At 36.7% G+C, this 24,207-nt stretch overlaps 1 protein-coding gene across 1 annotated transcript in view; it reads left to right on the top strand.

Annotated features, from left to right (window-relative positions):
- Positions 1-24,207, top strand: part of DPYD (dihydropyrimidine dehydrogenase) — an 802,527-nt gene that overhangs the window by 670,883 nt on the left and 107,437 nt on the right. The window contains exon 20 of the mRNA XM_055340016.1: positions 18,517-18,696. Coding sequence (XP_055195991.1) covers positions 18,517-18,696 — 180 coding nt within the window. The remainder of the gene's footprint in view (positions 1-18,516; positions 18,697-24,207) is intronic.

Genomic DNA, 24,207 nt, shown 5'->3' with positions numbered 1-24,207 from the left:
CTAGCTCTGCTGCTCTCTAGCTATATGACCTTGGCTTTATTAGGTATGTGAACTTTTTCATACTTCAGGTTTGTTTTCTGAAAAGTTAGGGTTTCATAGGATGGTTGTGAGGATTGAATGTTATCACCTGTAAAGCATTTCAAACAGTACCTGTAACACAGTACCCATGGATATTAGATATTAATTATCATAATCATCATCATTATCATTGTCATCCCCCACTAGGAATTTTATGCATTGACAGAGGATTTTCAAGCAAAATGTACAACACTCTATTCTAGCATTACGCTAGCATGTGTTGTAGCTCCAGTTGACTGAAAACAGAGCCCGAGGAAAAGGCTGAGTGCTAATATTTTGTTAGACAGTAAAATCTAGGATAGGGAGAGCAAGGGGAATTAGAGAAGAGACAGAGAAAGGTGGAATATGAACACAAGGTCATGCATGACTGGGTAGTCCACGGCTTCACAAGGTGCAAGCGATTCAGTCAGTTGGCCACATGGTACAGCTCCAGGTAGACTAGATAGAAAATTGTACCTTGGGGCCACACGCCTCAGGGAAAAGGGAAAGAAACTTTATCTGCCATTACTTTTGGCCATCTCCCATTGGTTGAAGTGCATCCTTCTGGATTTCACAACCCTGTGAAAGCCTGTTGCCCCAGCTACCAGGTAACTCATTGTGGCACTTCATCCAGGACACTGGTCTCTTCTGTGTGTCTGGTTATCAAGCCTGTAGATTCATAGTGACAGACAACTCATTATCTTATCGTTATCCAGCTAAAACTGTAGGTAAATTCTACCTCGTACTGTGGAAACCCTACCGCCATATATCTTTTATCCATTGGCCCTCCTCCTATTTAAAATGAGACAGACTATATCCATGTAATTTTTATCAAAGTATAGAATTTCAGAAATGGATAAAATATTGTCAGTGCAGAGGCAGTCAAATATTATATTTATATTATCCTTATAGTCTGTGTTTATGATTATAGTAACATAGGTAAGTGAAAATAGCATGCAATTTTATAATCATATTTTACTGTACTATAACCTAGATCACTTAATTCCCAGAATAAGACAGAGAAGGCTAAGAAGTTGAGTGGTCTCAAAAATTTGCTTGCTGTTAGAGAATTAAGTGGGTACCCCAAACTTCGTGAAACCTGGAGAAATTAGGACAGCAACGACCTCAGCTTATAGAAGTGAGTCCTGCTTATATCTGGAAATTCAGGAGAAGTACTCTGAGAGGCTTTGATAATGTTTTTTAAAAAGTGAGTAGCATGTATGCAAAACATCTTTTAAAGTTAGTAATCAGAAATATATCTGGCAAACAGATGGGACTTGTGCCTCTCTAAAGAAGTGTCTAAAATGGTCAGTTGTAGTGATTTGAGAAGAGGGAATGTTACCCTTTGGCCGTCTTTCCATTAATTCCTCGGTCAGAGGCAGCAGTGATCCATTAATCATCCAAGAAGTCAAGCAAAAGAAAAGGAGACAAAGAAACAAATAGATGGAGTAAATGAAAGGAAGGAAGAAGATCCGTATTGTCAAGTAATTGAGAACTGAAGGGAACTTTAGGATGCTTGTTTATACCCGCATTCAGTTTTTTTCCATTGATAGATACATTTTACTAATAAATGAAATCACTATTTAAATCAGTCAATCTAATTCCGATTTTTAACTAAAATTGCTTGGTAGGTCATTCTGGCCATTTGAAGTATTATCCATTCTAATTATGTGTGAGAGCTGAAGTTTTTTTATAGCAGATTTTTATAGATTTTGTAGGTTTTTATAGCACCTGCATTCTAGCGCCTGGACATTGTGATACTTAGGCCAGGACATATAGGGAACTGATAATTAAGAGAACATAAACAGTTTCTCAAAGGTTCACTGTAATCCAGAGCCAGGCTATAAGTACATTGTAATTTCGCAAATGATAATACCAAAACTATTATGATGGCTAATGTTTATATAGAATTTACTATGTGCTATATACTTTATAAGTTAATAATTATATTAGATCTTTTATCTTCCAGTAATCCTGTGAGAAAGATTTTGGTATTGTCCCTCTCCTATAGCCAAGAATGTTAAATTTTAAGACAATAAATGGCACAGCTATTATCTAAACCCAGACCCAGCATTTGACTTAGCATCTGATTTTTAACCACTATACTATATTGACATTTTTGCCTACTAGAATGATTATTATCAAAAGGCAGACAGTAATAAGTACTGGTGAGGATGAGGAGAATCTGGAACCTTCTTGTATTCTTGTGGAAATGTAAAGTGGCACAACTACTTTGGAAGACAGTTTGGCAGCTCCTTAGAAAGTTAAACATAAATTTACCAGACAATTCAGAAATATCACTCCTGGGTATCTACCCAAGATAAGTAAAAACATATATCTGGAAAAAGATTTGTACACGGACAGCCATGGCAGCATTGTTCCTCATATCCCAAAACTGAAGATAATCCAGACCCCCATCAGCTGATGAGTGGATAAACAAAACGTGGTGCAAGTGGTATGTGCATACACTGGCTTTGTATTCAGCAATAAAATGAACTGATACCGTAACAGCATAGATTGTTTTTGTGTGTATAACAAACAGTAAGCTGAGTGAAGACAGACAGACACAAAATAAGGTAATACTTATGTTGTATAATTCCATTTCTATGAAATGATTAGACGTGGCAAATCTAGAAAGACAGAGACAGATCAGTAGTTGCCTGCAGCTTAGTGTGAGTGGGGGAGTAGCTATAAAAGGCACAGGGAACTTCTGGGTGATGGAAATATTGTAAAACGGGGTCATGGTGGTGGTTTCACAACTCTAAATTTACTAAAAGTCGTTGACTTGCATACTTGTAATAGATAAATTTAATGGTATTAAATTGTGCCTTAAAAACCCTGCATTAAAAAACCCACATAATTAGAGATGGATAGCTTAACTAGTGTATGTAACAAAATTACTAAAAAATTTCGAATTTGGATTGAGGGATTAATAGTGAAAAACCTGAAAGGTAAACAAGGAGGATATCAATATTGCTTAAAAGTTTTGTTTCTTTGTTTTATTAAATCTGTTTCTTTAATCTTACTAGAAAATGACATAATACCTTTTATAAGGATCCATTAATATTTATAGTATTATTAGTATCTCAAATGTAATCAAATTAAATAAATGTTTATGAACGCTGCCTAATTTAAAAGTAAGCACATTTAAATAAGCCTGCCTGATTAAGACATCCTTGGGAGAGGCCTTCCTAGATTTCTTAAACGTGTTTTATGCACATTTGTGTTAAAATTAGACTATTTTCTTGCAAATAAACAGTGATCATACTTGGCATACATGGTAATATCTGATTTAAGTATTTTAATTGTTAAAATTATATATTATGTAGGAAAAATTAAATAGAGGGAGGTTGGCTTTGATGGTATCAACGATGTTAATCTGTTGAGAACTTAATTCACAAGTTTCATGTTATCAAGCCGTGTTATGTAATGGTCATAATGTCCATTTATTGAATTAATAGTTATTGAGCATCTAATAGACACCAGGCACAGTAATAAGAAACAAACAGCTAAGAAAAATGTGAAATAGTGTTAAGTGCTATGCAGAGAATTTAAATTAGCAAATACGCTAGTGACTGGGTGGCTAGATTGGCTGGGGAAGTTCTTTGGAGAGGTGATATTTAAGCAGAGAACTGAAGATTTACCCAGCCATGTGAAAATATGGAAAAGAGTTCTATAGGCAGACAGGGAAAACCCTGACTGCAAAAATGAAGGCATGGATGGCAAAGTAAAAGGCATACCTTTTTTTTTAATTTTTTATTTTTGGCATGCTCAGAAAAAGCCACTGTGGCTATAGCAGAGTTGGCATGAGTAAGAGAGGTGAGCAGTGACTAGATCATGCAGTACTTTATACCAGGTGTTCCTATTTTTTGGAAGACATGATTGATTTTAAGCAGTGGCAAGATACAATCTAATTTATATTTTAAAATGAGCATTATAGCTGTTAATTAATTTAGAGATAGTCAATAGAAGGTGGAAACTATGGCAATAGTCCAGGTGAGAGATGATGATGGATTTGTATAACAAAGAGCAATGGACATGGAGAGAATGAACAGATTCACAGTATAGATTTGAAGTAGTGCAACAAGGTTTGCTGAGACATTGTAATTTTGTGAGCCAGAAAATAAAGGAATGAGGAATGATTTTTAGCTTTTGAACTATTAGAGAGGTAGGTTGCAGGGAATGAGGAAATTAAGAATGCTGTTCTGGATGTGAGGATGCCCAGGAGACACCAGTGGAGATGTCATATGGGCAGTTGCCTCTCCTTATTTTCTATCCTATTTTCCAGAGATGTACCAAGCCTTCAAATGCATGCATAACCTAATGCTGATAAATGAGTGTATGTCTTCTCCCTCAGCTAGGATATACATTCCTTTCTGCTTCTTATGAATGTCTCACAGTGATTAGAAAAATCAGGCACAAAGTGCTACATGGATACATGCTTGTGGATGGATGCTGAGAGATCACTGGGTGGATGTATAGATCAGTGAATATTTAGAAATAGACAGTAAGCATCTGGGTATTGAATATTTCAGAGGCCAGTTTCATTTATCTCATCATTCTCAGATATATATTCCTGAAGCTGAGCTTAAGAAGATCATGAGTGTTAAAGGAAAAGATTACAAGAAATACAATTTACATCAAGTGTAGATTTTTAAATAAAGTAAATAAAAAAATCTAGAAAACATTTCCTTTCAAAGGAAAAAAAATCCTAAATTTATTAGCCTTTAAAATCACATTTATCTATTTCCCTAACTCATCTTCTTCAGATATCCAGGAAATATTGCTTTTCTGCTGTAGTCACGTTTTCCTACACGTTCAATGTTTTATGACTTAAGAGTCTCTGAAAACTCAAAACAGATTCTGTTGGTTGAAATATACATATTTCTAGTTAAAAAACACCCCACAAAATTGGAGGAAAGAAAGACAATGATTGCTATTGGCTTCTTTTATTTAAGCTGACAGATCTGAACCAAGAAGAATTAAGAACTTGGAATTAAAAATTTGGGCATGCAGATATAAACCTTCATTACCCTCAAATCAATTATGCTGTGTTTGTAAGACAAAAGAAAATAATATGTCTAAGGATCTAAATATCAAACCTCTGTTTCAGATAGCTGGCTTAATCCCACAGTGATAGACATGTCAGATATTATAATATTTAGCATATTTCCTCATGTGGAAAATGATAGGATTTCAGTTGTCATGCTTTAAGGGCATGAGCCATAATCTCATTATCATCTCCCTAAATCAATCACTACATCCTGGATATTAACTCTGTCCTAATGACACCAGATGCAGTAATGTATAAGAGGTGAGAGAAAAGTTCTATGACTCATCATTGGGCCCAAAAACAATGATGCAAGCTAAAAATCAACTCAATCACTGGAGATTTCAGGATGGCCAAATACAGCATGCATTGCACCTGCCTAGTCTTACAGAACTCAATTAAGAATAATGTTGCATATTCATAGGGCTCAAGGTCTCTAAAACACAGAATATGGGTAATATACAGAGCTTTAAAAAAAAACAGTCAGTTCTATGGCACTTTAAAGCATTATATAATTAGGTGATGTTCCTTATCACAACCTCAGAATATAAGCAATAGTTTAATTTACAAGACTGAAATGTAAAACATATCAAGTTCACTTTCCTGCATTACCTTATCTGTTCTTTCATTCATATTCTATTTCATATTCAATAATTGATATAGAGCTTGCAATATTTTGTGGGGAGAGGGTGATAATCAGATTTTATTTTATGCTGTCAAAGTATGACATGTGATATTCAGTCATTTTTTGGTCTTAACATTCTATCTTCTTGTTGATCTCTGTGTGATAAGCCATCTTGTTTATGACATAGACATGACAATTTTTGTTCAGGGGCTCAACCTAGTACCTTATCTGAGAGATTAGTTCATATGGGAAGAAAACTCAAAAGGCACTACTTTCACATGAAGACATCCAATTAAGAACTTGAACAGTGGGGTGCCTGGGTGGCTCAGTTGGTTAAGCATCTGCCTTTGGCTCAAGTCATGATCTCAGGGTCCTAGGATCCAGCCCTGCATCATGTTCCCTACCCAGTGGGGATCCTGTTTCTCCTTCTGCCTATCCCCCTCCCCCTGCTTGTGTTCACTCTCTGTTAAATAAATAAATAAAATGTTTTTTTAAAAAGCCAGTTATTTCTGCCTCTGAAGGAGACCCATTATTATATCACACATATACTGAGAGAGACTTCCTGGTAAATAGCACTTCATAATTCTTATCTCATTTGGTCCTTACAACAGCTTTTCAAGAAGGTTTTTTCTGATGGATATAAAGTGAACAGCATGACCCCCGACTGCTGAAGTCAGAAGTTTTGTTTAATAACAAAATTTGAAAAGAACCAGAGGACTGGCTTAGAAACTAGTACCTGCAGAATAAAAGAATAAATGAATGAGTGGGCAATTTTTGAGTAATAGAGAAAGACTGTTTTGAAGAAATGATGTCTTAAAATTGCTCCAGAATTATCTATTAAATACTTCTGGGTATATATCTCCAGCAAATAGAGAAGGCTTTTCCTGGGAAGGTGCAGCAGGTTTGCAGGACATATATAGAGAAGAGAAAATTATTTTAAATGCCAGTGTTTGCACAAATCTGTTTAATAGTAAATTTGATGATTTACCTTGAACTATTTAGGGCAAGCTGATGAGGTTCTGAACTTTAAATTTGAAATATGAACTTGAAATAATTAAAGATAGATAATTCTTTAAGATGAAAGCATCGGTCCTGGTACAAAGAGACAACTGAACTGACCTGGATATGTGATGCAGAAACTAAAACATTAAGAGAATCCAGACACAAAACAGGATAGAAACCTTTCTCTTACTTTCTCCTGGCTGTTTTATCTTCCTTCAGCGTAGCCAGAATCTAGACTGCTGTGTATGATACTTCAATATATGTACTTACATGTGTGAAAATGAGTTTAGAACATCACATATACTGGAGATGATACTATGAGTTCAATCTTTGTTAAACAAATGTCTTCACAGAATTCTGAAATACATATTTTTTTTAGTTATTAAAGGGGACTACCAGAAGAGAAAGAACCAAATGGTAGCTGCTGTCATGATTTGGGTATCCAGACTGGGAATACCAGATAAGCGATAATCCATATTTAAACTGTCAAATTTGGTTGTAACAAATAGTACTCTGGTAACAAGAAGAATACTGAAGTAGATCTGCTTCTTGGCATCCTTGAAAGACATTGATATACCCAAAGAGTAGTTAAGTAATAATGCAAAGATATTAATGTGTGATAGTGCAACGAGTGGCACAGATTTTAAATGCAGTAGAAACAAAGATAAGTGTTTTATTGTGAATTGGTGTGAATTCTGATAAATTTGTATAAGGAGAGGGAGATAAAAATATATCATTGACAGGAAATTAAAGAGAGTTTTGCTTGTCATTGAATGGTATCAATATGATATTATCTTCATTCATTCATTCATTCACTCATTCATTTATTCACTTGAACAAATCATCTGCCAGGCCGCACAAGAATCTAACACACTTCTATCGCTGTTCCCCACCACCTCATGAGAGTGCCAGATGCACAAAACCAGACGCAATCCCTATTGGCCCTTCCACAGCAACACCGGAAAGCATGGAAGTAGATGAGGCAACTAAAACTATCAAATCAAACAAGAAATATATCGCAAAGATCTACCCGCTACAGACAAAACTTCATGGTTGATACTCGCTCCCCACAGCATCCTACACATATTGGAAGGAAAGATAAGACACATACAGCCGGATCTTTCACAATGTCCGTCATCAAATACATTAACCACCCTCCCATCCCTCATACCTATACCTGCTTTTACCTGAGAACAGATGCCTCTGTCACGGTTCCAAAAAAGCAAACACAAGCAAGATAATACATCAAACTGTTACGAGACCAAGGGTTTGGGGCAGATCCCAATAGATCCCCAGAGGATTCGATCCGTTCCCGCACTGCCTTCACATATTAGTAGAAAAGATCTCTAGGGTCACCTATCATCACAAATCCCGACCACTCCCTAGACTTCCTAGCCATCTCCTGATTGAAAGGGAAAATAGTAAGGCCTCTTGTAGGTCGTTTATTTGTGAGCGGTTTAACATGATTAATGTGTGGTGCTATCCCAATGAACCTAAATCGCACAGTGCTTGGACAGTAATACCCTACCCAGTGCCATTCAGTCAAAGTGCAGTAAGCTCCAATATACAGGAATTTGGACAGACAGAAGAACATAAAGAAATTATACCCCGCCAATAGGACTGAGATGTATGTAACTGTACCATAACAGTGCCACCATAATGGGTGTTTCTAGTCCAGCCAACAGGCTCCAGATCTTGGGGCCGTAAACGTTCACCCTAACCTAACCCTGTCGTGGTTACACTTCTTGTGCCCATAGGAAAAGAAAATGGAAATATATTACTTGGATGGTCAAGAGGACCCTTTAAACCTAGGTACTCTGGATCAGGTCCGATCTTCTTGAGGCGTCCCCACCACCACGTAAAGTCAGAAATGCCCTGTGACTTCAGTCCAGGGTTAATATGCTAAGACTTGCATCAGTGCCTGAAGGATCCGGATGTTCAACCAAACAAAAAGTGACAGAGCATTTTAGAATGTGTTCTGTGAGGATAAGTGAAAATCTCCCGCCAATCTAGAGATGGGGAAAAACCCTCTAATAAGTAAGGGAATCAGAGATCTAGATTTGTTCAGGACAATTTTAGTGTGTGCTGATTGTCCTGGTATTTTCATTAATAGATTCCCTGCTGACTCTCAAGTGTTTGGATGGTAAATTATGTAGTCACCTCTAAGCATCCTCCTAAAACCCCCAGCCTAGAATTTTTGCTAGTCGTTGTCATCTTTCTTCAGGTTAATTGTCACATTCACGAATCATAAAATATGTGCCCTTCTAGTGAGAAATGCACAAAAAAACTGCTTCTTTGGTCATTGCATTCATTCCTCTCTATTCGTGTTTCAACAATCCATCTTTGGAGGCTGAAGGCCAGGCATTTATTTTTTTTTTATATCCATAGTATTTTATTTATTTACTAGCAGTTAAGTAATTATACTGGAAATGTATTGTTACATGTAAGAATAATTTTAAAATTAGAATAGACTGTGATGACAATTGATCAAATAGCAATACTTTTCATAAAGTCACTCATAAAAAGATAGTACAATAACAGCCTTTTTATTTTTAGATTCTTGGTTTTCACCAAAAACAAAACAAATAACAAAAAGCCAAAAAACAAAACCTAGCATACAATTTATTTGCTTGGTTTTTCCACAAAATCACAAATTTTGTCAGCCTCATGTTTCCACTTGTGTAGTAAAGAAATTAAGAGCAAGTATTCAATATTTTTTAAAGCTTCTTTTAAGAAACCTTTTCTCCAGTTCCCCAAAGGTATGCACTCTGCTTTCAGTATATTAATTTGAACATGGGCAAGTTTTTCTGCAGCATATAACTCATAAATAGATTATTCACTCCCAATCAGGTGAACTTTGTCTAACTTTTGTGTTCCAGGCTATATTGGCAACTCAATCAAGATTGTGCTCTTACTGATAATAGCCACACACTACTCTCACAAATGTGTGTTTTTATCAATGATAGATTAACCATAAAATCAACTACTAGACTGTGGGTGCTTGAAGAGGTGGACAGTGTTATTTGAGGTGCTGTTTTCATGTTAACAACATTCTTCCCATTTCAGAGGGATAGTCCCCTTTTCTTGAAATGTTGAGTGACGGCTTATATTGTTGAGTAACCACATACCTTTATCCATCTTCAAAGTCCAGAAAACAATTTCCTTGGTTGAATTTGCTCAGTAGACTTCCTCTGTAGGCATTGCGACTTACTCTCCAGTCACCCAAACCCCATGTGGTATTTTAGTAAATGATATTGTAAGTCAAATTTTCCCAGCTGTGTTGACACTGCTGAAGAAGAGAGATTGCCTAAAATTATGGATTTTAGTCATCTGACAGCCATTGTTTGGATATTTAGTTTCCTTTTCTTGCCCCACTTTTATCACGGAAGGTGCTGAGCTTGCACGATGCAACATGCAAACTTTTACACCACCACCTGTGTTACTGCAGAATAATTGAAAATTATGGTAGGAACTGATGCTGCACCACAGCAGTAGCCTCAGATGGAGGGAATCTATTTTAGTAGAAAAATCCCTCTGCCTCTGAGGCAAAGTGGCCGAGCTTCCCCAAACTATAGCCACAGCCTCTCCCCAAAGAAGGGGCTGCATAGGGGACCCGGGCATGCAGTGGCCTCCAGGTCTCACTTCAGGCTTTTTAGACTTCTGTTTGTGTCTGTGGGGAAGCAAGACCATCAACAGCAACATCTTTGAAGGGGCAGGACAGCAGTCCCCACTCTTTGGCCCTACATGTTGTGCCTGACTCACCCATTTTATCTCTAGCCCTTCATGAAAGACAGAGAGAGGGGCTGTGTCTCTGTGTGGTTCTTTTTCATTATCATTTCTTGGGTCAGGTCATCATTGAGATCGGAATCCAGTTCAAGCTGACTCTGTAGAGGGCAGATACAAGGAAGGGGACAGAGGCCATCTCACCTGCAGGACACATCACATCCCCTTGACTAATCAGCCCAGGCTGTCCTCAGTCAAGTCATATCATGAACAAAGTCAATAGAGAAGCTCAGTCCCACGGTGCTGTTCTGAATAACGGTCAAGTGGGTGGCCCATCACTATACCACCTTCGAGAAAATACTTATATTCCATATTCCAGTTGGCAAAATCAGTCTGGATCCTGTACAAAATTCCTAGGAAACATTCTATTCTCGTTAGCCTGTCTTCAGCTGAATTTGGGTTAAGAAATTAATCAGATAGAGAATGACCACAGATGGACATTTAAAAATAGCCTTTCAAATGCCATAAAATTCTTCCTTGACTGGGGGGAAAGGGGGTATTTATATTCTTAGAATTTGTCAGAGAACATATAATTTAAAAGGCCAGATAAGTAATGTGATTGACAATGAAATATATGATATACAAAACAAGCTAAGTGACTTCTGTACTTTAGCGTTTATCAATGAGTAGCAATTAAAGGACAACATTAAAATGTAATTAATAAGCAGAAGTGCTTATTCCCACATCTTAAAAAAAATAAACAACTGAACTGAAAGCCAGATTTCTTGGCAGCATGGCATTTGGACAGCTATTTTACTTAGTGACCCTGTCCAGGTTAGTAGCAAAGCTGAAGTAAGCCTTCTCCTTTTGGGGGAAACAAGATGGTATTCTGCTGAATGCTAGAATTTTATCACTTTGAAAAAAAAAAAAGCTGCTTGAGAGACCTAGGAGTATAAAAGCATTTGAGATCTCAGAAGGAGTTTAAATCAATGCACTGCCACAGTTACAGAGCAGATGAAAGAACCTGCTGTCTCAATTGCCGGGAAACTACTTAGAAACTCTCACTTTGATTTCTTCACGTAGTCCGTTACATTACTGCTAAATACAATATATAGGGACATCACGACTTTGATGTTGTACAGCTTCAACAAATGGAAACTAATATGATAGAACAACTAAGATTTGTGGTTTTATGTGGATATACAAATATATACCCGTCTAGCTCCTTATGTACTATGTATCTCCAGGGCTGTCTTTTCACCTATAGCCTTATAAAATTATAATTTTGGTGTTTTATTCATGAATTCTAGTAAGCAATGCCATGTTTATATAGTACCAAAAACTCATAGGGAGATAATGTTATACTGAATTATTACCTTAACAATATGTATTGTAAAACTATTTCAAAAGTATAATGTACTTTTATATGTCTGTTTATAAGTGCTGGACAGAACTCAACTCAATAAGAAATTAGTGATTCCATGCCTTTAGAAAATCTGATGTCTTTGCTAAGTGGGTGTGGACAGATGAAATTGGAAACTGCATTTCCATACAACAACAGTAGAGATCTGTTTTCCAGTTTTCATCATAAACCTTCAAGTTATCCTCCAATCACTACAATCCTACATTTAAGAAAAATGTGGATTTCTGCCATAATTCATTAGATAACAAATTTGAAATAATTTTGCAATGATGTGCCTCTTCAAATGAAAATCATAAATATGGGGCAGTCCCGGTGGCACAGCGGTTTAGCGCCGCCTGCAGCCCACGGTGTGATCCTGGAGACCAGGGATCCAGTCCCACATCGGGCTCCCTGCATGGAGCCTGCTTCTCCCTCTGCCAGTGTCTCTGCCTCTCTCTCTCTCTTGCTCTGTATCTCTCATGAGTAAATAAAATAAAATCTTTAAAAAAAATCATAAATATGTGCTTATTTAATTATGTGAGACATCATAATTAAGATTTTGAAACTTATAAAAATAAGATCTTAACCATCTTCTGACTTCTAAAGATCTTAATCTGACTGTTGGCTCTACCACCTGCTAATCTTTTGAGTTGGGACAAAGCATTCAATGTTTAGTTTTGATTTCCTCACTTACTATGTATTTAATGGCACATGCTCTGTCTTGCTGTGAGAATTGGTGTATGGACTAAGGATGATGATGCTGGAGAGGCAGTGCTGTACTAGAAGAGCTTCAGGCCAGGTGGGGAGACAGCACTGCCTCCAGCTAGCTGTGGGACCACAGATAGATCATTTAGCCTTTTGGGACTCCTGATCTGTGGAATAAGGAGGCTGGTCCAAAAAAATTTGTAAATTCCCTTTTGTCTTATTTGTTGGAGTGCTTTGAAAACTGTAAATCACTATATAAACATTCCTGACTTTTTCATAACATGCTCTGAAAACTATAAAGCATCATGTAAAATATTGCAGGTGTTTTACATTGTTTAAACAGTTTAACACTCCAACAAAATAAACAAGGAGAGATTGTAGGATTTTTTTTTCTTTTTCTGGGAAATCTTTAAGAATTGGATGGAAAATCCTCCTTATTTAGTGTTTTATCTATGAACTGTTCATAGGAATACTCTTGAACTTCTTCCAGCTACATAAGACTCTCTTATTAGTATATTTTGGAATATAATAAGCATTGCAGAAAAATTTTCACTTTTACGTAAATGCAGGTACTCTCCAAAATTCCTTTTACAAATGAATTTACAGCAACTTTAAGTCTACTTTGGATTCTGTTGTAAACATATATTTTATTTGCATATAGCCTGGTGGCACACATTTCTAAGACCTGAAATGTAGTTTGTCCACTATGTGATAAGAAATGAAAAGGGATCAAGGGATCATTATGATCGTGGGTTCATCTGGTTTGTGTCTGATAGTTTAAGAGCCCCATTTAATACCCTTGTCACATTTTGAAATATCATATGAAAGATTGCTGCTCTGTTACACAAAAACACATGCTAGCCCACAGTGTTCTGATTCTGTAGAATTCTTTGTGACCAAATTATTTACCTGGGATTAGTATTTTTAATCCAATTTGGATTCAATTTGCTAGCTTCCCAGTAAATTGTCTTTTATTTTTCAAGGAAGTTGGTTTTTTCTTTACAGGCAAAGTTGGCTTCTTTCCATTTTGACCTCGTAGGCACTTTCAACTTTAAATTATCTGATAATAACCATGAGGTTTAGTACCATTCTGTCCTTCTGAGCTTTGTAATTTCCACAGCACTGCCACCCACACAATGCAATTTAATCCCCACAACAATAAGATATTATCATACACTTTTTTTCAGATGGGGAGGTGGGAGAGAAGACTGGAGACTGACTAGCCCCAGTCACAGCTGCTGAATGACAGAGCTGGGTCTCAGACATGGCTTCTGGCAACAAGACCAAAGCTTTTTTTGAGATCACTATTTAGAGCAAATAGAATTTCTGTAACCTTTTTTTTTTTTTTTTTTTTTTTACTGCATTAGACCTAAAGAGTATTAGGCTTAAAAAAATTATATCTTGCCTAATTCATGTTCTAATGATTTATTCATATTATGAAATTTATTTTGGGTGCCAATCTATCTTACTAAGTACTAGCTACTATTTTAAGTTTTAAATATGTTGCCTTTCAGTTTCTATTTTTAAGTAAAGAAAGTTGCTCATACTTACGCAGCTATGATGTAGTTTAAACCTGATTCTGCTTGACTTCCGTGTGCATGCTCTTAGCCTTTAGGCTATACCACTTGATATGGTGTAAAAACTACTAGATTTGACTTTAAGAAATAGTTTTTCAAGTTCAATTTCTTTCCAATTTTAAAGGAAAAACATTACCCTCTCTCCTGCTCAACTTGTAGGTTTATTCTGAGTTTGGAAAGAATAATGTATGTAAAGGAAATATTTAAGATGTAAATCACCGTAAATAGGTAATTTACTATTAATGGGCTTAATCTCATTTAATGAGAAAGGAATAGCACCCACAGCCCTCTGTCACTTTACAAGTATTTGTATGCTCACTTTACATAGACAGGCTCTGACTAAATGTTCCTGCACCTACAAAAATTCAGGGCACTGTGTCAGACCTCTAGAGGAGACCATTCAGTGGCAATAGGGACTTTATGACACTCCCCAACTCATGCTGCACAGGGGGCCACCACCTAGTCTACTCAGCCCCTGCACAGGCCTGATCCTGCTGAGAATCCAGGGGCCCCTATTTAAAACAACTTACTATAGGGATATTCACGCATATGGAAATAATTAATAGTGGCAATGATCCTTATAATGGCACCTGATGTCCTGCTGGGAAGAAAGATAAACCAGCCTTCACCATAAAGAATTTACAAATTATACTAAGCAAACATGTTAACACCTATTAAGAGTCCTAATCAGAGCTGTTAAACAAACAAAGATATGTCATATAAAATACACCCATTTAGGAGTAGCAGCTACGTGTTTGGAGTTTTAAAAGGAGCCATTTACCTTTGAGATAGAGATAAAGCCTTCAGTGGAGTGTAAAGGTTAGGCAAGAACAAGACACCTTTCTGAGCAAATCCATTCTCTAAGCATCAGATCCCATGGCCAAACCTCTGTTCCCAAAGGTGTGCTTGCATCCTGAGATTTATTTTAGGTCTTATTACGATTTAATCAGAAAATTACTTGTTTCTTCAGATGTAACTTATTGTTAGTAGTGCTTCTTTTAGAAAGGGCCATTGAGAGTGGCCTCAGGTGACCTCCAGAGATGGTTCGCTACTTGCTGGACCCAGAAAACCCTACAAAATCATGCAAGTCGAGAGGTTCAAAGCTTGTGTTCATTTTAAGAACACACATGAAATTGCCCAGGCCATCAAGGGTATGTATATCCGAAAAGCCACCAAGTATCTGAAAGATGTCACTTTGCTGAAGCAGTATGTACCATTCCGTTGCTACCATGGTGGAGTTGGTAGGTGTGCACAGGCCAAACAGTGGGGCTGGACATAGGGTCCGTGGCCCAAGAAGAGTGCTGAATTTTTACTGCCACATGCTTAAAAATGCAGAGAGTATAATGCTGAGCTTAAGGGTTTAGATGTATATCCTCTGGTCATTGAGCCCATCCAGGTGAACAAAGCCCCCAAGATGCGATGTAGAACCTACAGGGCTCATGGCCAGATTAACCCATACATGAGCTCTCCCTGCCATATTGAGATGATTCTTACTGAAAAAGAACAGATTGTTCCTAAACCAGAAGAGGAGGTTGCACAAAAGAAAAATATATCCCAGAAGAAACTGAAGAAACAAAAACTTATGGCCCAGGAGTAAATGCTGCATAGAAAAAATACAAATTAAAAAAAAAAAAAAAAGAAAGAGAGAAAGAAAGAGAAAGAAAGAAAGAAAGAAAAAAAGAAAAGAAAGAAAGAAAGGGCCATTGAAAATATTGCTAGAATCTAATAGTAAAAATCAAAAACATTGTTTGTCTGGAAGAAATTCACTTTGCAGACAGCATTTCAGGTGAAAATGAGATTCATCCCTATCAGGGCTTAAGTAAACTCTTGCTATTCTAATGCGGCCCAGAAGTATCAGCACCACTTAGGAGCTTGTCCCAAATGCAGGATCTTGGGTCTCATTCCAAACTGGTAGAAACAGAATCTGTATTTCAATAAGCTCCTCAGATAATTTATATGTATATTGAAAGTTTAAAAGAAAATATCAATGTGCAAAGTTCCTACAATCAGACATTCTCTCGGGAAAATTAATAAGTTTTAATCTTACCAGAGCTTACCAAAGTAGAAATTGAATTACTCATTTTAGGAAGGTATATAAATAGTGTGACATTTGCCTTGTGATGAAACATATCTGAAGTGATCACCACAAACACCCGTGTCTGGTGGTGGCTTCCAGTGTTTCCAGCATAGTATACCATGACAGCCATGTTCGGTCACCATGCTGTAGTCTCTTCTCCCTCTTGAGGTGGTATGTTCCCTTCCCATGCTCAGAATAGCTCCCAATTATGTGATATCGTAGCACTATAGGGTAGGAACATAGGAAAATGTAGGAAAGAGGTAATCTTCCCAGTCTTAGGGCCTCCCATGTTTTTCATAGTTAAAATACACCAAGTCTATGGTAATTGACTTTAATTTTAAAAAAATAATAAAATAAATTAAAATACACCAAGTCTGCTCATGATCACTGCAGCACCAAGGGGCTAAATCTAATATACAAAATGTGCCATGTTTGTGGATTAAGAGAATTAGTAGCTTTTGTCACTCCTCACTGGACAACTCAGGGATAAAGGAGATTAAGCATTACCATTCATATGTTACAAAGTATCTAGATTCCTTTTAGCAAGCAGGTTTTTACAACAATCGTGAACATCACATAAAGAACATGATATGATGTGACTTTCAAAATCTGATTTCTTATGGTCATATGATGAACTATTTTAAGAAAAGAGTAAAATTATACCTATACGTGTATACTATGAAAAAAAATTTTAAAAATAAATTGAATCTCACAGGGAATCTTTTAGCAAGCAGGTTTTTACAATCGTGAACATCACATAAAGAACATGATATGATGTGACTTTCAAAATCTGATTTCTTATGGTCATATGATGAACTATTTTAAGAAAAGAGTAAAATTATACCTATACGTGTATACTATGAAAAAAATTTTTAAAAATAAATTGAATCTCACAGGGAACAAAGAAGGTAAAGTAAGGCATCAGTTGACTTACAGTTAAAAAAATCCTGTGGAGGAAATTATTATGTTTTTTTTATCATGTTCTCAAAAAAATCAACTTGAAGAAAGTTATAAGAAACCTAATTAATGCTCAAATTGTTCTTCCTAAGAAACAATTTTTTTAATGTAATGTAATGGGCTTCATAGAAAATATCCTCTGTATTTAGTGGTTATTCAGTTCTCTTTTCTACAATGTAGTAACATACAACACTTCAGAATAGGAAAAGAAGGATTTTTGTTTCTGCTGTTTGAGGTATCTTCGGTAATAATTAACCTAGAAGTGTTTATCTAAATCCATTAAATTCAAGCTATAACTCAAATCCCAATACAAACTTTCAAGTTTATTTTTATTGGAAGGATCCCAGTTTCTCAGATTCAGCCTTCCTTTATTCTGGAATTGTTTTTATTCTTTACTTTCTGCGATATGGACAGTCAAATGAAAATATCTCATCTGAATTATCCAGGCATTCAACACATACTTATTAAGAGCAGAGTAAATGATAAACACTGTGCTAGTCACTGGGAATAATGACCAAGGTAAATACAGATTCTTCCCTCCTGAAGCTTCAGCCTATTTGGGGAATGAGCTGTACATTAAATGCAATAGTTATAAGTACATGTGGAAAATGAAGGCTTTAACCTCGTCTGGGCTTTTAGAGTCCTCCTCAAAGAAGTGATGGGGCCAGTACTCAACCATGGGTAGAAGGGAAAAGTCTTCTAGGCAGCAAGATATTATGAAAAAGTCTTAAGGCAAAGAGAGAATGTGGCAGATACAAGGAAAAGAGCAAAGACCTGGGTGATTGGAGCATAGTGAACAAAAGGAAGAACAGTAGACAAGGCTGAAGAGGTAGACAGGGATCAACAACGGTTGAGTTAACTGATGAACAGCACTCCAGCCTCAGCATGACCACCTCTAGACATGAGAACTACCTCCAGGCAGTCCATCCCAATGGAGGGAAAACGAGAGAGTTAAAATGCCATTTCTTATACTGTGCTAAATATGATCCCTTGTAAATCAAATTGACTGGATATAATCTTTAACAGCTCTACTAAGGTTCGCCTGACATACAGTAAACACATATTTAAAGTGTACAATCTGGCAAGTTTTGAAATATGCATACCCCTGTGAGGCCATCCCCACATCAAGCTCATGAAAATATTCATTGTCCCTGCAAGTTTCCTTGTGCCCCTTCATAGTCCCTCCCTCCTCACCATTCCCATCCCCACGTAATGATTGATATGCCATGCTTGGAACAGTGCCTGGAACATAAATCCAATTTCTTGAATAAATGGAAAGTGAGTCCATTTGGAGAATTAGCTCATATATTGATGTTTGGTTGATTGCTCCATCTTTTCTAGGTATGCAGTGCTGTTCAGAATCAGGATTTCACTGTCATCCAAGACTACTGCACTGGCCTCAAAGCCCTGCTATATCTGAAAAGCATTGAAGAACTACGAGACTGGGATGGGCAGAGTCCAGCTACTGTGAGTCACCAGAAAGGGAAACCAGTTCCCCGTATTGCTGAGCTCATGGGAAAGGTATGTGTTCACTTCTGTTGTCCTTAAGAACTCTACCTCAGCAGCTTTCTACTTCTGGTCTTGTTTTTTTTCCCCACCATCTCATTAACAGAGGAAACACAGTGCCTTTTGGATGTTATTTCTATAGTAGAATCAACCTGAAGGAGGCTTGATTACAGCTGTATGATAGGTCCGTGCATTACATTTTTATAAAAGCAATATAATGCAAGGTCATATAAAAGAAAAAGATTGAAGTTTGTAGTGTAAAGTGCCTCCAAAGTCTTGCTTACCGTGGTGATGACTGGCATTCTTTCCAGTGGGAGGCTGGAGATTTCTTTATTCTTTAACAAGCTCTGGAAATTATAACATTACCTTTCTATTTTCAAGACAATTAAATCACTGGAGCCCTGAATAATATGATGAAGTTTTTAAAATTAAAATCTAATCAGTGTCTTTTGTAACTGCTTCTGCTGTGTGGTTAAACCTGGGCTCAAAAGGTTATGTCCCAACTTTCTCACTAACTGCTATTTTCAGAGAAATATATACTACATTTACATTTTGTATAATACAGTGATTTTAGCAAATCTTTTCTAAAACAACATTCAGCATTTTGCCTTTGTATTTCCTTTGTATTATTCTAAATAGACAACCATTGTCAGAAGACATTTCTTGAGTCCTGAATGAGGGGAGGAAAAAATTATAATTCTTAGTCTTTTCAGCTTGTCACTACATCAATAATTAACTTTAAAAAAAAGAAAGCCAAGTATAAAAAGATTCTTTAAGGAAGCATTTAATAATTCAAATGAATCTTAACTTGAAACAGGTCACATGAAAAAGAATGGAAAACAAAAACCCAGGATACTTCGCTTTGGATGGCAGGGTTAGGGACTCTGAGAGAATAAGAGAAACATCACGTAACTGACTTACATTTGGCTAGTTTTAATGGAAACTATCACTCCCCTCACAGGTAGCCAAAAATAAGGGCTTCTTGAAAAATAATGTGCATGATTGCAAGTCCAGTAATGAAAAACAAAAGGGAGAAAGAAAGAAAATCTTACAGTGTGAATTCCTAGAAAATATCGTGATGAATGACTCCAGGAGTGGCAATCAAACAGAAAAAAGAGTGGGTGGCATTAATATTTATAATATTGTAATTAGCAAGACTGTGCCTAAGCAGCATTATTAATGTAACTAATCATATTATCATAAACTGAGTCTGCAGTATAGACAGTGAGTGTTCTTGCCTTTATCAATGACCATCAATATCAGGAAGTTGTTCGTAGGAAAAAAAAAATTTTTTCTCACAATAACTTTATACTTATTCAACATAAATATCTCAAGTAAATTGGTTCTGACATGATAGTTTATGACCATTGTGTAAAAGCATTGTCTCAAATTCGGGTAGTCACCATGTGAGCTGAAATATAAGTAGCTACAGTGCACTGTGCCACTTTGTCTTTAAAGGACTTCCACGTTCATTTCAAAACTTACATATTCAAATAAATGATGAATAATGATGGAGACACTTGTGTCAATGACATAAGTGGAAACTGATTTTCTGAAAGTTTGAATCTAGATTCTCACTTTTTTTTTGTAAGCCCAGCCTTCATCAAAATCCTAAGTGTAATTTTCAGCATTATCATTTTTTTAAAAAAAGATTTTTTCACATATATTTTGCGTGTGTGATTATATTAGTGATTCATTTCTCAACAGTAAGTTGAGGAACTAGCAGTTGGTCTGGTAATAGAGCTATGCTCCTAGAGACCTTGGTATGGGCAGACATAACTAAAACAATAGGAAACGATCCCCTTTAGCTTAATGTCCCTAACAGTGACTCAAAGCATGCTAGATCCAAGGTACAGGGGGCTTCCTAACTGTTCCTTCATTGGTGTTGCTGGGGTGTGTGTTTGTGTCTGTATTTTTGAAAACAACTCCTATTGTTCTCTTATTAGCTGAAGAGGGATCCTGCTCTTTACAGTATTTTCATGTTACAGGGAAAACAAGTGGTGATATAGACCCTTTTCAAAGGATCTACTAGAAGTAGCTGGCTTCTTTAGGGAGGGAAGATTTGTTTGGAAAGTACAATTGTTACTCTACTTAATCTTTCACATAGAGGTCAGGCTAGAATAAATTAGAGCAGAAATTTAGAAGAAACCAATTACAATACGGTGTTTGAAGATGGAGAGAAAATGAGACGTTAGCTATGGAAACAAGGGTTTGGCCAAATTAGTCATGTTATCTTTTAAGTAATTAGTATATTTAATATACTCTCCCTTTGCATACCTCACTTATTAATTCTTTTAGCTTCCCAAGCAATGTTTCTTCTGGTGGCTTTGGAAAGGCAAAAAGTCAGGCATTTATAGTTTGCTCTGCTCTTATGGTGCAAGCTGTATAAATCTGTACTTGCAAACATGAGAGCAAACCCATATGAAGAACAGCCTCCAGCTTTGCCACATCACAGAGCAGTGGGTCTCAAACTTCTGGTGCTTAAAAACCATGTGGCATACTGTGAAAAATGTAGATTCTCTGGCCGCACTCCCAGAGATACTGATTCAGTTGGTCAGAGGTGGATCCAGGAATCTGCATTGTCATGTTGTGGTTCTAATGGAGGGATCCAGGAATCCACATTGCCAAAAAGTAATGAAGAGAATAGCAACAGAATATCATTAGAGATTGAGAAGTTAGCTGTGAGTACAACACAAGCTTGTCTTGATGGAGGAAGCTGGCAATAAGTGATTTTGAGCTGGAAGAAAAGTTAAATAATCAGGTGAGGAAATCCAGAGAAGCAGCATACTGAGTTCTGAATAGCCAGTGGTTTGAAAGTCCCTGATAAGGAAACAGGCAGGGGATTAGTGCAGCATTTCCTTTCCTTTCACAGAAGGAAAAAGAACTGTGAGGACAGAGACACTTTGCCATCAAAGATGTAAGGTCCCCAATCCATGCAGTCAACAGTGAGGAAATCTGTGAGGACAAGGAAGCAGAGACTATTCACAGGATCATCAGAAAGGAAGGGTCTTGACAGCAGAGGGCTCAGTTACCTTATCCTCAGTTATCTCAACGCCTCCTTCCCCCGGTGAAAACCTAGGCAACTCAGTGAAAGTGAAGTGGTTGTTTGGCACACATAGAACAGAGGTTATAGCAGAGGCCAGAGTGAGACTGGTGGGTTTGCCTGATGTTTTGTTACTTAACTAAGTAACAAAGGTGGACAAGTTAATTAATCTCTCCAAATCTCTTTCTAAAACTATCAAGTGAAGATAATCACAATATAAATCCAGAATCCCTCATTAATAATTCTGAAATCCAAAAAGTACAGAAACCCAGTGTTTCATTTGGCAGCAAACGTGACCTGCACTGATGTGAGGCTATTTATGATTTTTATTTACTCTTTGGAGAGTGAACATTTAAATGTTTACTGCAGAGAAACTAATGTCTTTGATTCCAGGTTGCTACCTCACATCTTGCTGGGATTATTAGGTTAAGTGTAGCATGTGCACCATTTTACTTTTCTAAAACCCCAAAAGCAGTTCTGAATTCTGAGATATATTTGGCTCCAAGGATTTTGTGGTTAAGGAGTTGTGAGGAATTTTAATTGAGAATATAACTGCAATTATAACTTCATCCACAAATTCTCCTTTACAGTTGGAGGCAAAGTATATATTTTAGTGCTATCAGAAAATAAAATATTAGTATTTGGAATTTTTAGTTGTGGCAAATCGCAGTATTTTGAGATTATTTGCTTGGAAAATATGAAAGAAATTGGATGCTTCAAGATTAGAACAGAAAATTTTGCAACCAAAAAGCATGGAAGGAAATGACTTCACTTTTTTTGTGTGTTTGGGATGAGAACAGGATTCCTAAGCAAGAGCCCTTGAAAGGGAGGCAGCACAGGCCAACACTCCTCTTTGATTGGTGTCTGCATGCATTATCACTTTCTGTTCCCTACATCTGAAATGTCTTTCCCATTCACTGAAGAGAAATTCTCAAGCACCACCTCTTTGAGTTATTCTTTGATCTCTACACCAGAATTTATTTCTCCTTGTCTTCTTCAGCCTTAGTTGAAACAAGTATCACACAGCACTTAGATTTTTAAATGTCTTTTTTCTCTACTAGACAGCAAGCTCACTTCCCAGTTCCTTGGACACCCACTGATATGTAGTAAGGGCTCAGTAAATTCTGCTTATGTAAATGAATGATAAATGAACTCTGTAAGAAAACAGCTAAATGGTAGCATTCGAAATCAGTAGTCATTTGACTTACCAAGCCATTGCTTTTCCCATCATATCAGAAATGAAATGAGTATAAGAAGAAAAAAAATAACTTTAAACTTAAAGCCCTATTGCATTTATGAGCCTAGTTTGGTAAAATGAGATGGAAAGAAGTCAGAGTGGAGTAAGGTAGGCAGGTGAGCGACCTTTATTCCTTCTTGACTTAGCAAAATGTACCTAGAATATAAACTTCTTGAGGGCCGAGACCACACACTGTACACAGTGTCTGACACAACGTCTACCCTTAGGAGAAATGACATGGTAGCTGAAATGCTGAATAAATATATTGATCAATCACTCATTTATTATAAGATGTATTTTAAATGTCACTTCCTTTATGAGATCATCTATGACCCTCTTCTTCTCTGTCTGAGAAAATTGAGTCCCTCATTTCTCTGTTCTTGTTCATATAACTGGTATTGCAGTCATTATATTATCTTCAAGTTATGTGTCTTCTTGTCTGTCACTGAGGTCATTATGAGCATCTTGAAAACAGAGAGGAAGTCTTATTTATACTTGAATTTTCAAGCACCTAGTACAATGCTACATTTTTATAGAATTAAACTGCACAAACTATCTGCAGTGTCCTGATTTGGAAGGAAAACAGAAAGTCAATTATTTTTTTTTTATTTTTTTAATTTTTATTTATTTATGATAGTCACACACACACAGAGAGAGAGAGAGAGAGGCAGAGACATAGGCAGAGGGAGAAGCAGGCTCCATGCACCGGGAGCCCAACATGGGACTCAATCCCGGGTCTCCAGGATCGCGCCCTGGGCCAAAGGCAGGCGCCAAACCGCTGCACCACCCAGGGATCCCGAAAGTCAATTTATAATTAAAATTCCAGCCAGTCCCTTTCAAGAATAGCAGAGATTTTAGAAAGAAACAGCAAATTACTTTCAGTAGGTATTAAAACATAGTGAAATACACACATCAGTAATATTAGTAAGTGTATATAATCTGTGCTCATTGAAAAGCTTTCATTAGGATAAAATCAGAAAAACTGTCAATGTGCTTGTATAGCTCCTCTTAAAATAAGGCTTCCTTTTGATGATAGAAACAAAAGCATGTGCATCCATATGACCAGATACATCATTCTCATGTCATTATAAAGCCACAAATGATACAGTTTTATAAAATTTCTGCTATTGCTGCTATCTGGCTGTGGTATTTTATATGTAAATGTCTAACCATCTATTTATTTATCTCTGGCATGTTATCCAATACAGACAACAAACAACTGTCCAAAAGGAACATACAACGTCAC

Source organism: Nyctereutes procyonoides, unplaced genomic scaffold (genome assembly GCF_905146905.1).
Source record: "Nyctereutes procyonoides isolate TBG_1078 unplaced genomic scaffold, NYPRO_anot_genome, whole genome shotgun sequence".
Classification (NCBI taxonomy): Eukaryota; Metazoa; Chordata; class Mammalia; order Carnivora; family Canidae; genus Nyctereutes; species Nyctereutes procyonoides.
The sequence above is the reverse complement of the archived record's forward strand: the minus strand, read 5'-3'. Positions and strand labels throughout refer to the sequence as shown.